This window comes from Phaethon aethereus (assembly GCF_964289735.1).
Source record: "Phaethon aethereus genome assembly, chromosome: 10".
Classification (NCBI taxonomy): Eukaryota; Metazoa; Chordata; class Aves; order Phaethontiformes; family Phaethontidae; genus Phaethon; species Phaethon aethereus.
Genome location: NC_138586.1, coordinates 3,353,677 through 3,366,202, shown reverse-complemented (window position 1 = coordinate 3,366,202; position 12,526 = coordinate 3,353,677). Strand labels below are relative to the sequence as shown.

The 12,526-nt window shown below is 43.8% G+C and overlaps 1 protein-coding gene across 1 annotated transcript in view; it reads right to left on the bottom strand.

The window, feature by feature from the left end:
* AMOT (angiomotin) overlaps positions 1 to 12,526 on the bottom strand; it is a gene marked incomplete at both ends in the record, with an annotated part of 32,397 nt that overhangs the window by 17,539 nt on the left and 2,332 nt on the right. The window contains 4 exons of the mRNA XM_082004285.1: positions 791 to 936; positions 3,626 to 3,718; positions 5,112 to 5,256; positions 7,099 to 7,552. Coding sequence (XP_081860411.1) covers positions 791 to 936; positions 3,626 to 3,718; positions 5,112 to 5,256; positions 7,099 to 7,552 — 838 coding nt within the window. The remainder of the gene's footprint in view (positions 1 to 790; positions 937 to 3,625; positions 3,719 to 5,111; positions 5,257 to 7,098; positions 7,553 to 12,526) is intronic.

Genomic DNA, 12,526 nt, shown 5'->3' with positions numbered 1-12,526 from the left:
GAGGGTGATGGTGAGTGCTAGGAGGCAGGAAGATGGCAGAATTCAAGGAGAGAACAAATCTGCAGTGGAGGAAGTGTGCTTGGTCATGAGATTTCCTTCAGAGGCTCTCTATGGAGGAAGAGTAGGAGGAAAGGAAGCAGAGGCTGGGATTGGGAAATGGAGCCATTGAAAGGAAAGGAGTAGGCGGGAGGAAAGAGGACGGACACTATGACGCAGAAGGGCAGTGAGGTGAGAGCCATGTGCGAGTGGCAGGGACAATGCTACAAAAGAAACTGCTGTGAAAGCTGCCCAGCTAACCAGCTCAGATGCATTATCCCCTCTTGGAAGGAAAGGGACAGAAAACAACCAGGGTCATGCCCAGCTTATTATGAATGCTGGGCACATACAGTGATCTGTGCTGTGTACCACGATAACCTGGTGTAAGCGGAACACCTGGCAAGGGGACAAGCTGCATTCATTTGATATTAGTTAAAAGTCCATCCAGATCCGAATTGCTGCCAAGTTCAGGAGGCTGCCAGGGCTGGGATTTCAGTTCCAGCCCACTTTTATCAGTTGAAACAAAAAGAAAATGAAACATGGCTGCTTAGACGAAAGCACTTCCAAGGAAATACAGATTTGTGGCCTATCTGTGCACAGTTCAGTGGTTTAGCTAACCAACACAAAGCTAAGCTGATATAAACAGCTTTGGAGCAAGCAGATTTCCTTATAATTTGCACGAGACAAACTCATTCTCACAGACGCTTTTACTGGAACACAGGCTACCCTAATTTCTCTCTCCCAGCATCCTTACCTCCTCCTCCAGTTTCACCACCTTAGCCTGAGCATTGTTCAAGGCCTGGTCTCTGATCTCGATGTGTCTTCGTTGGTCCTCATTGGTGGAGCGTGCAGCAGCCAGTTCTATTTCCAGTTTTTCTTTTTCCCGCTGTGTTTCTTTGTCTATCAAAACAAAGTGAGAGTTATCAATGGACAGCACTTGTCCCTACCCGGCTTTCAGGAGTCTTTCACGTTAGAGGTGAAGGAAAGATTATACCGGAGCTTCTCACAAGAGAGAGAATGCAAATCTAGTGCTAAGGGGGAAAAAAAAAAGTGCATGGCTTTCAAGGAAGAGAAGGACTTGTAACCCTGAAAAACAAGCATGGTACCTTCAAGCAACAACGTGCCACAATGCTAGCAAGAAGGAATAGAAGGTGCATCACTCAGTACAGTTAGGTAATTTGCTCTGATTATGCAGATGATTAGTGAAACTTGGCACCTCTTTACCTCTGAGCTTTCAGGGGTGGAAAACAAACTGGGTAATTTTAATATTCCAGGCTGGGAAGAGGAGATGGCAGACTTCTGTGCCTGAAAAACTTGTGCTCCTTTTTTTTCCACACTGACCCCACAAACAGGTAAAGCTGTTCTGCCTGGGGCAGCTGTCCTCCTTCTTGAAGTAACACCCAGTTGTCCCACTTTGCTGGCAGTACCATCAGAGGAGTCAGAAAACAAGTGAGCAATGAGAACTCCTCAGTCTTCCTCTACTGCCCTCCAAAACAAACCCCTGGGCCAGAACTGAGGCACATGTATCTGCTCTGTCACTGCTCAAATCAGACCTGCAGTTCAAGAAAGCCTTTTGCCCAGCACTGCGCATTCATGTCTGATGCTTTTTAAAGCCACCCCAAGCACAGCAGCTGGTCCTTTGCTGCTGCTGTCCAGAAAGAGCTGGATCTAGTGGTAGCTGCTATGCTGCGTGTTTTAGGAACAGAGCAACTGCCTTCATAAAAAAATAAATAGGATAAAATAATTGGGGACTGGAGGAATTATCACACAGGGGTGTAAAGCAAAGCCACAACACAGAGCTATGTCCTCTGTGTATGTTGTCATTCCCAGTTCAAGCCAACCAGCTACAATGATAACATTAACACACTTGCTGCATACATAACCACAGAATACTCCCTGGAGTGATCTACACCCAGCACTGATGACACCAGAGAAACTGCATTCCAGAAACCAATATCCCACGACAAAGGAATGAGGACAAGGAGTGGAAGGCTTGAAAAACAGGAACTAGATCCTGGGTGTTAGGACAGACTGCATATAGAGCACACAGGCCCATTTGTGCAAGCATGTGCATAACTATATTTACAGGACCACAATTATTCCCTTTCTTCTGCCAGCAGAGAGCCAGGAGCAAAGCTTTAGCAACACAGAGTAGCTAAAGATTCCCTTCTGCTGGGGAATCAATGCAGCCCACACACAGGTTGCAAAACAAACCTGTCTGCCAACAGCGCCCAGAACTCTGCAGAGCAAACCCTGACTGCACCTCAGAGCCAGCCTGTGACATAAGACACAAGGACAAAGGCTAATGTCACCACCTGCCTATTCTTTTCCCCATCTCTCCCATGCCAGTCTTTCTCCTCCACCCAAGAAATGAGCTGCTGACAGTGTCAGCATGCTAAAATGAATTGCAGAAAATGGGCAGAGATGAGACAGGGTGGCATTACTCCAGCAGGTATCAATCAGTGCCAGCAGTCTGTTCAGTAATCTGTAAGTCCTTGCAGTGAGGCTTTTGGAGGTTTTGCTCCAGACTTTTCCCCAAATGAGTACTGCTTCGCTTGACAAGTGCCTACAGCACCCCTAGAAATGCTGGGACCAATTAAATGTAGCACTATGGTTTCCATGCTCATCCAAAAGGAGAAATTGAATGTGAGGCCTCACAGCTTTGACCTTCGCACCTCTCTGGGTGAACCCATGAACCTCAGAGTCCACCCAACCGGTTTCAATGAGAGACTAAACTCATAGACTTCCCACTACCACCAGGAGTTTTGAATCACACCCTGACAGCCATCTGCTTGCAACGTAAGCCACAAAGAATAAGCTAAAGACAACACAAGAGAGGGACACCAGCATTTGTCAGAGTATAAGCAGTGCATGTTACACCACAGAAAAACTCTATTTTGCAATTTTATTGCATTACCTTTTTATATAAGAATTGGAGAAAAGTGAGCATTGTCAGAAGGGTGGAGTACACTATGGGACGAGAGAAAAGTTGGCTCGCTGCCGTTGGCCTCAAGACATTTCAGTACAAAGGAAAAGCAGTATTTCACATCTGTCATTTTGGTTTGCCTTGTGATAAATCCACTGCTGTGGACAGAATTCATGACCCTTACCCAGCCCAGAATACTGCAGGCAATGTTCATCCCCTTTATTTTTGCTGAACTGGATAGGGCAGTGGCAAATTAAAGAAGAGGGAGATAGAAGACCTACCAGGTTCCAGTCCCAATGGCCTCAACTCATGCCAGGGCTCTTGTCAGCCTGGAAAGGTTTAATTCCAAAGCTTTCAGGGGGCAAAATAGGTGGGCAAAATGTCCTGTACATTATGGGGTAAACACTAATTTTACAGTTTAACTGCAAACTACATTTCCTCCAAAATCTCTAAGAAATGCCATCAGACGGACTTTACATACTGACAGAGAAGGAGTTCTTGAATGCCTCCTCCTTTCTCCACTGCCAGTTTTGGACTGTCACTGCCCTGACTTCTGTCCTGGCTGAAAATTGACAGATCTGAACTATGCTAACCTGCTGCATCGTTACTCTTCCCAAGATGGCCAGAGCATTTCTACTGACCCATAATGATTGCGTAACTCACTTTGTGCAAAGAGTTGAGAGATGGTTTTCCGATTGTCTTCAGACCCCTCAAATTCCTTCTCCGCAAGCTGCTTGTTGGCTGTCTCCATACGGTCTGCAAAATTTTTTCAAGAAAAGGAACACTAAATAATTTAAAACTTTCAAGCGTTAAGTCACATCTGCTCAGGACACTTCTAATGTAAGCAAGGGGAACAGATCTCCTAATTATACACAGCCAAAAGTAAAAAGCTGTCACTCACTTCTGAAATGTTTCTAGTTATGTCCTTGGGAAAATATTCTCAATGAGACAAAACAGGTTAAATAAAGTTCCAAAGAAATTACTTTAGCCAATTGTAACACATAACAAGTTTATTTTTTCTATTTTTACAAACATTAAGACACCTTATTTTTTCTACCCAAATAAATCTTACCATGCAATTAAAAGATTCCCTTATAATTCTCCGCTAAATCTTAATAGTTAGAAGATTAAATCATTGTTGTCCAATTACCTGACTTTAGGGAAAAGTGTAAAACCCTAAGGAGAGCTTAACAGTTCTGCTGCTGCAGGCTGTTAGAAATTTGTATCAGTCTATGAAAATAAGAATGAAATGTTTATGCTGTGTTTTATTATAAATAAGATTACTTAAGGCAGGCCTTTGTGTACTGTCCTTCTCAATAGCACTGGGCACTGTACGGCCTTACTGCTTGGATGCAAAACAATTTCTGGGAACACAGTCTTAGTAAGAGACATGGGGCAGTGAGAGCAGATGACATGTAGGACAATCAGAAGGCTTTCATAAAAAAAAATTAAACTTACTGTTTAAAAGACTGATTGTGCACCTTTAAACACCTCAAACTGCAGATGTTTTTCACCTTTCAAACTAATGCTTAAACTTTTACCCACGACAAGGTCAAATACCATTCAACATCACTCTCCACTGCCAGCTGTTGTACTGCCTCAGCCTCTTAGCAAGAGCCAGACACTAATAACATCTCACTCTGGAAAAGGAAGGGAGATCCAAAAAGCCAGATGCCTACATTGATAAGGAATGACAAGACCTTCAGGAAGAACAGACAGTCTGCAGTTTGTATGTCAGCGCAAAAGGGTCACTGGACAGGAAATAAAGTGAACATGCCTGGTGTGGGATTAGGCAGTCAGCAAAACGTCTTTCCATTTGTATAAACTGAACAAATTGTACAAATTGCGTCTAGGATATAAGAGAGAATTCCAGGCTTGCATCTGGTTTATGGTATTCAGCTTATCACATGTTTCTTCTCAATGAGAAACAGGCTGGAAATGAGAGACTACAGCACTCTCCTAACCTGTCTTTTCCATACTCCCAGCAAGCGCTTAAAATCTCAGACTACTGAACATACCTGAGTACCCTGTCATATTCCAGCTGTGTCAACAGACACAGTGAATTCTGCAGCAAAACACTGTCCTGCCAAGTAAGTACAACAATAAAAAAAACAACAACATTGAAGAACACAAGTTTTACTTCATTCACCTCTTAGATCCCTGTTGAAATCATGAAGCCTACGAATTTCTCCTTCCAGCTTGTTTCTCATGGCCTTTTCCAGGGCATCCCGCTTAGAGGATGACTTTTCCAGGTTTTTGTACGCCTCTGAAACTTGCTGAATCTCTGTTTCCAGCTGCAGTGGGAGTGAAAATAAGCACTTAACTATTTTATCACTAACAATTCTTTTCAGTCAGTCTCAGAAGGGAGATTACTTTCTCTCAAATTTTCTTTATTGAAAGAACCTACACCTATACATTAAGTAAAATAACAGTCTCAGGTCTGTGATGGATCCTTCTGTATAAAGAATACCACTGGCTGAAACGAAGATCTGGACTCTCCTTCCAAGCTCTAGCTCTGTTTCCCCAATATGATCAGAGCATACATATAGAAAAATGAAGAAGTGCAAATGTAATCTTTTTTTTTCCCCTAAGACTGGGGCAGTTTGGCATTACTGTTAATTTGGGCAAAAAGTGTTTATATAAATAGCTAATGCAATATCAAGTTGAGTAAGTAAAATAAAACAAGAAAGGCAGACAAAACTATGCTAAAAAAAATGCTAGCAGCAGTCCTGCATTACTGATGAACTCAGCAGATCTGTAATTGTTATGGTCCAAAATTCACAATAAAACCTCCTGATGTTCAATGTTTACACTTCTACAACTTAGTTGTGCTTTTAAATATTCAATTTACTAGATGGGCGGAGGGAAACATTTGCAGTAAAATATGTTTTATCCTTCCTTCTAGCCTTCAGTGTAAAGCTTCTCTGATCACCCAGAGCAGAAGGAGATTCACTTCTACCTCTCCTTACTAGGCATGGTTTTGCACTGCTGTGGAAGTATGGATCCACGTAACAGCAAACCCCATCAGCACTGTCTACAGCAAGTAATCAACAGGGGGGTGGAAGGAGTGCATTTTTATCCTTCTTTTATTATCAGGAAGCTGTCAAACATTTCTCTAAAACATTTCCTGGCCAGGAACCTTCCAAAAAAAAAAAAAAAAAAATCCAACAAAATGAACACATGTCCCTGGAAAGAGGTAACATAGGGAATAATGAGGGTGGAAACCCACACTGGTCACCTGAACTCAAACAAGTGTTATAAGCAGACACACATTTTTATGGCCCTAGAAACTGCTCCGTGCAAAGTGCACAGCAAGGCCCACAAAGTCCTAAATTGCAAGTGGTATCAGCCTTTTCACAGCTGCAAGGCAAAAGCAAAGCTGACCTTCTGCACAACATTAAACCATTGGTCACCAAGAAGTTATGTCTATGAGGCTGCAATAAAAATACTCTACACATGCACGTTAACGATGGGTCTCACTGGGATATTTTTTTAAAATGTTTTAGAATCACTTAGTCTACCTCTTTCATAAAGCCAACGTGGCAAATAGCTCAATCCAAAACAAGATACTAAGTTTTCATGAAAGTTGTCTGGTGCTGAGGGAGTGACAAAAGAAGTGTTAGTTTTAGTCCTGCAGTCCAAATGTCTTTAATGTAGCCATAGCAGCAGTACTCGTCGGGCACACTCTCCTGCCAACCAGTTTTAGAGCAATGTCCCCTGTTGTGTCCTTGAGTGACTATGGTCTCATGTCATTCCAAACAGGCCCTTCCTGCAGCCTCTGAAGTCTTTTAGACTGATGGGAAAAAGAAGCCTGCTGCTATCCTGGACATAAGAACACTAGCTTTAATTTAACCAAGCAAGCCAAGCAGTCAGCTTCTTCCAGACAGTTGATAAGGATGCTCTTTTGAGCATGGTCAATAAGCTGTTAGAATAAAACTGAAGGCTTTGATTCTATCTTCTGACAAAGTTAAGCTGCTGCCCAAAGGGACAGGATACAGACTAATCAATCTGCATATAAAAGACTCTAAAGTAGATAATCAATCCCTTAAGCAAGGAATGTAACAGTTGCAGATTAGATGATTGAATTATGGACGATACCAGACACAGGAGAGTGCCTGATATCCAAAAACACCCACCTTCTGCAGCCGGGCTACCTTCTCATAACACCCATCCAGCTCCTGTCGTAGAGACCGGTTCTCTTCGGACAGGATTTCCACCATCTGCTGGGCTCTGGAAACTATGGCAAAAGGATCTACTTGCATCTGCTGATATGGGGAAGGTATCTGCTGAGCCCGGGACATTACTGAATAGGAATCGCCTTGCTGCTGCTGCGGGCCTAGGAAGGGCTGGCATAGCCGGTACAAATCTCCCTGATGGACTTGGTTTGACAAGAATGGCTGCTGGGTCCGTGGCAGAACACCAGGGTCTCCCTGGCTTGGAGTCAGAGGTTGCTGATGCTGGGAAGGGGACAGCCTGGATGGTGGCGGAGACTGAAGCAAAGTCAAAGATCCCAGGGATGTCAAGGAAGAAGTTGGACTGTGGTGGTGAGGTGGTCTCTGTTGTAACTGCAGCTGCACATCGGGGTTCTGCCTGGAAAACAGAGAGCAGAAGCTCCATCAAAGTCATGCAGAAGATGGTGCACAAACCCAGTGACAAGGTGTGGGATGACCTGTGTAGCTCCTTTGCACAGGTCTTCACACACAAAAGACTCATATGTGAGGTCTTCCTCATTTTTATAAGTCTCTTTTGAAAAAATGCTTCAAAACTAAAACATTATCAGAAAACATATTCTAAGTGCATGAAGATCTTTCCTCTTGAGTCTATTTTGTACAGAAACACTAAGAGAAACTCCATCAACGACTACTGACCGAAATTATTTTTATAACTTTTCTCCACACCTTGTGGGTAAGACAGCTAAGCTGAGGACTGTTAAGAATGGGCTGCTTTGTTCTGTCCTGAAATATGCCATCTCTCATGGAGAAAACAATGCATTTTCTTCTGCAATTCAGGATGCAGAGTGATGGGGATTGGCTAAGCTCTATGCTACTATGCCAGCACCACTGATTCAAGCTTTCTGAAACATCAACCAACAAGCTGCAGCCTGGTCAGATGAGACAGTCAAAGGATGTGAAAACCAACCGAAGAATCAGAAGCAGCCTTTTGATTCGGAACCACCCCCAGCCCTATGCAGTAGGGATGTTTACTGCTCCTAACAATAACCTCTATAGGACACCAAAGACAGATCTAGCAACCTAGAACATGCTTGAGTCTATCACAGAACTAACTCCAAGCTACACCAGCTCATACTTCCCAGGCGCTGGAGATCCCCAGCTCAACTTCTGCTGCATTAGCCAAGTAAGAAATCCCTCTTAGAAGATTGTGTGGATTTATCGTGCTTGGATGACCTCAGGAGGCAGGTTTTGCTTCCTCCTCCAAAGACATTCAACCTTTAGCATCTCTGGATGTTCTTTATTCTAACAGCTGAAGTCACTCCCTCTCCATGCTGCAGCCAGTCTCTTCTTAAGCACAGACCTCAGCCCGGTGCAGACCCAGCCCGGCAGTCCAACGTGTTGTGAAACACTCCTTCCGATAAAACTTCCCAGCCTTTGGGATGAAGTTCAACCCTGCAGCTGGAAAAGCACATACTGTTGTTCCACCTGGCCATAGCTGCCACAGAATACGCCCCTGGCTGTCTGCGTTCACAGGAAGGACCCTATGCGCTTCCTCTGCTGAGTGTGGTAGGGGTGCTGGATGTACAAGACAGCCCGCAGCATACCTCTCCCACCACACCAGGAGCATTAGTGGTACGTCAACTGGCAACAGCAAGCATGAAGCTGAACTGAGAACTAAAGGGTTACAAAACGGGCTTCTCAGCCGATGTGCAAACACTCATCATCATCCTTCCTGTTCTCCGCAGAAAGAACGCATCGACTCTTCATAGCCGTCCAAAAAGGAAACGTCTGCATTACTCACATCTGGCTGGCAGCGCGTGTAGGAGCTCGTACACTCTCAGCCCAGCGCAGGGTTCGCTATTTCAATTTCATGCATCCAGGTTGATGCTCAAATTCTTTAATGGGGAAAACATATCTAGCCTTTGTCACTCAGGAAAAAACAATTACTGCTCTCTTTCACACTCAGGTGACTGTGGTCCCTGCCAGCAACATCATTTCAGGAGCTGTATTTCCCCCGAAATGATCATATGCAGCGTGAGGATCTCAGGGGTCAGGCAGAAGAGAGATGTGCAATTAATTTCCTCAGGAATGTTCAGTTTAGTAGCAGCAAATTTGGTTCTTCCCCTCCTGGGAGGTCAGCTCTACTTATCCATTTATTTCATTACCTTTATTGGCCGGTTCTCATAATGAAGAATGAGGCAAAACTGTCACGTGACATGCTCAAGGTCGTCTGGATTATCTCAGGTGGTTTCTAGCTCCTTTCTTAGCTCACCCAGTTATGCGCAGAGTTAAAACTTTGCATCTTCAGAAACCACTTGTCTCCTTGAGCTTATTCTTTATCTAATGTCACGCACCTCTCTTTTGATGTTGTAGTCAATTAGGGAATGACCTTGCTGTGACATCTAATCTACGATGACCTACAGAGGTTAGATCAAAAGAGATACATTGCCAGTCTGCCTCACAGATGCAAAAAAAACACCTTTCCAAATTTTGAACCTACAAAATACTGTCAGTCTGAAAACAACCTGAAGCAGTTACTCTGACTGACTCCACTGGTCTCAGTGTGTTAATATTATAACCCTAATGAGGACTATTTAGATGCCCATGTTAACAATTTGAGCTATTTGACTAAAAGCATCTCATTATTGTGCCATCAGAGACGCATGGGCAGAATCTTGCCATTTCTGGAGGACCTGAGCACTAATGAAAGGGACACAAAGATGGCCACAGAAAAACAACAGCAGCAGCTAAATTCTGAAGGGACAGTCTTTGTACTGACATGCCTAGTAATGACTTTTTTTTAAGCCTATTGTAAAGAACAACTCTAGGAAATCATGGATGACTATTTCTAAACAAGATACATTTCCAGGATTTCCAGCATCTTGGCACTCACATCCGAAGCCTCTCATAATCTTGAAATTATACCAGTCTTGTGGGTTCAAGCTAAAACATGAGAGCTGGGAGCCTCTAGTTCTGTTGCATTACCAACAGCATTAGAGCTTCCAACATGTCACAAATGCGTTTACATTCCCAGCAAAGTGAGATAACGCAACTAGGGTAACACATCCTATCTTTAAAAAAATAAAAAATTAAACCCTAGTAACCTCACAGTGACAATGAGAGCTTTTAAGATTTTGCATGCAAACTTTTACATACACGTTCAAAGAACTTTTTAGCATCCCCACTACTTTCAATTTTGTCCTATAAAATATTTATATATATATATTTTGTGGGTTCAAAATACTTGGCTTGGAGATCCCTCAGATTAACATGAGAACTGTGGAATTTATTTCTCTGGTAAACCAATTTTAGACTGAGAGATCCAGAAAGGTAAATGAACACAACCGGACTTTTCAAGATTTTTAAGCCAGACTGCAAGATTTTAAGGTACAAATCACTATTGGGTTACCCTCAGGTAACCCTGCAGTAGGAATCAAAATTACATCTGAACTAACCACTTCATGCAAAAATGCAGAAAGACTCTCAAAATACGTGGAAAACAAAATTATGCAATGTCCTTTCATTTGCCTCAGTGTCATAAAGACCTGAAAACTCCAAATGCCGGAAAAAAGACTCAGAGTAATAATTCACACAAGTGTTTAAGTTTGAAAGCATAACTTTAAGGGCCACTTCATTTTGAAGACTGTATCACGCAAGGATCTCTGCTTCCCTTAGAGTCCCTGGCGCGTATCAGAGAAACACACCACGCGGGCCAAGTACAAACCTGGATTTATGGTTCTGCAACTACAAGGGTCACATTAGCTTTTAAGTCATGAAGACAGAGATATGCAGTAAGGGCAGCTCTGCAAGCAAACCTAGCCATCAGGAGTCCCGAGGCTGCCAGGATTGCAAACATCAAGTCACGCAGAAGATCTGCGGGTAGAGCAACAAAGTGGGGAGGGCAGAAGAATGAAGAGATCAGGAAAGGTCTCTGGCTCGTTAAAATTTTTTCTGCCTCCCCAGCTTCTCCTGCCTGGTTGGTGTCTAAGCAGATAGAGTTCCCCCCTCTTCCCCGGCCCTGCTGCACAAACCGGGAAACACTGCCTGCAGGAGGGAGCAGACTCCGCTTGATTAGACGGCTGAAATCAAACGTGCGTTTTTCTTCTGCTTCCTAGTCATACCTGATTATCCCCCACTTTGATGCTGCTCAGGGGAACGCAGTGCACAGAAGCGATTTACTAATTATGGGACAAATTCTGCAGGTCTCCTTCTCAAAAAGGTTCTGTGAAGTCAATGGGATTAATCACCACAGCAAGAGCTCAGTCATTTGGGCTCTGAACAGGGGACGGTGCTTGAACCAAAGAGACAGCGAGCTTCCTCTGCACCCAAAACTGTACCAACACGAGCCCCTTCTCCCCCGTCTCTTGCCACTCTGCCACAGGAGATGTTGCTACCCCACTGCACGCTGAGCCCAAGGCACCCGTCTTCTCCTCTTAGACCTGAAGGTTTGTTTTCATCACCAACGCTAAAGTGCAGTTGAGATATTAGGGAAAGAATAGGATTTTGGAGTTTCACATGCAGCCAGCCCTCTTCTGAACTGTCTTTAAAATTTCCAAATAACAGCACAGATGCCTCTGGCATGCCCAGTATTTACATTAAACCAACATCATTACAAACATATACGTGTTCCCAAACTTACACCGCCCAAGAGCAGGTGAGGCAAACTGTTTGCAGACTGGTTTAAACTTACCACACAGCCCATTCCTTTCCCAGACTGGGGAGGGTGAAGCATGAGAATGCTGTGAATTCCCCAATGTTTATCTTGCTCAACGAGTTTTATTTAACCGCATCGTTAGGTCACCCTCAAATTCCCCCGAACAATGAGGGGAAAAACCCGCAGAAAAGGGTGTGGCTTCAGGAGCAGAAAGAAGGGGCTTTGTTTCCTTGACACACAGTTCAAAAAATGCACACATTTACCAATCCAAATTAATCCCGATAAACACTGAGCTGCAGCGCAGGAAAACTGGAGTCTCTGAAAATACTTTATCACTCCAGCGAGGCTGCAAAGACACTCGTTTGCACTGCCTGGTGCGAGGCCAACGCGCTCCTGAGAGTTTTATGCCTTTAAAATCCTCACACCATTACCCAGCTGCACCTTTAGTAACACAGAAGGTTTCTTGTCTAAATGACAGTTTCTCTTAAAGTATGTGGGAGAGGGAGGGGAATAGAGGACTCGCTCCCTTCCTTTGCTCCGCTGCTCTGTAATTTATGGATTAGTCTTGCAATTGTTCTACTGCTTCAGCATTTGCTTGCAAAGGAAACCTCTTCTCTTTGCAGCTATTTAGGTTAAAAAGTAACCTCATTAGATTCCCAATGCTTTGAAGACAAATTTCAGTTGCTTCCCCTACTGGAAACCTTGCCAGCTGAACCTTTCTCCTTCCCCCCCTTCCCC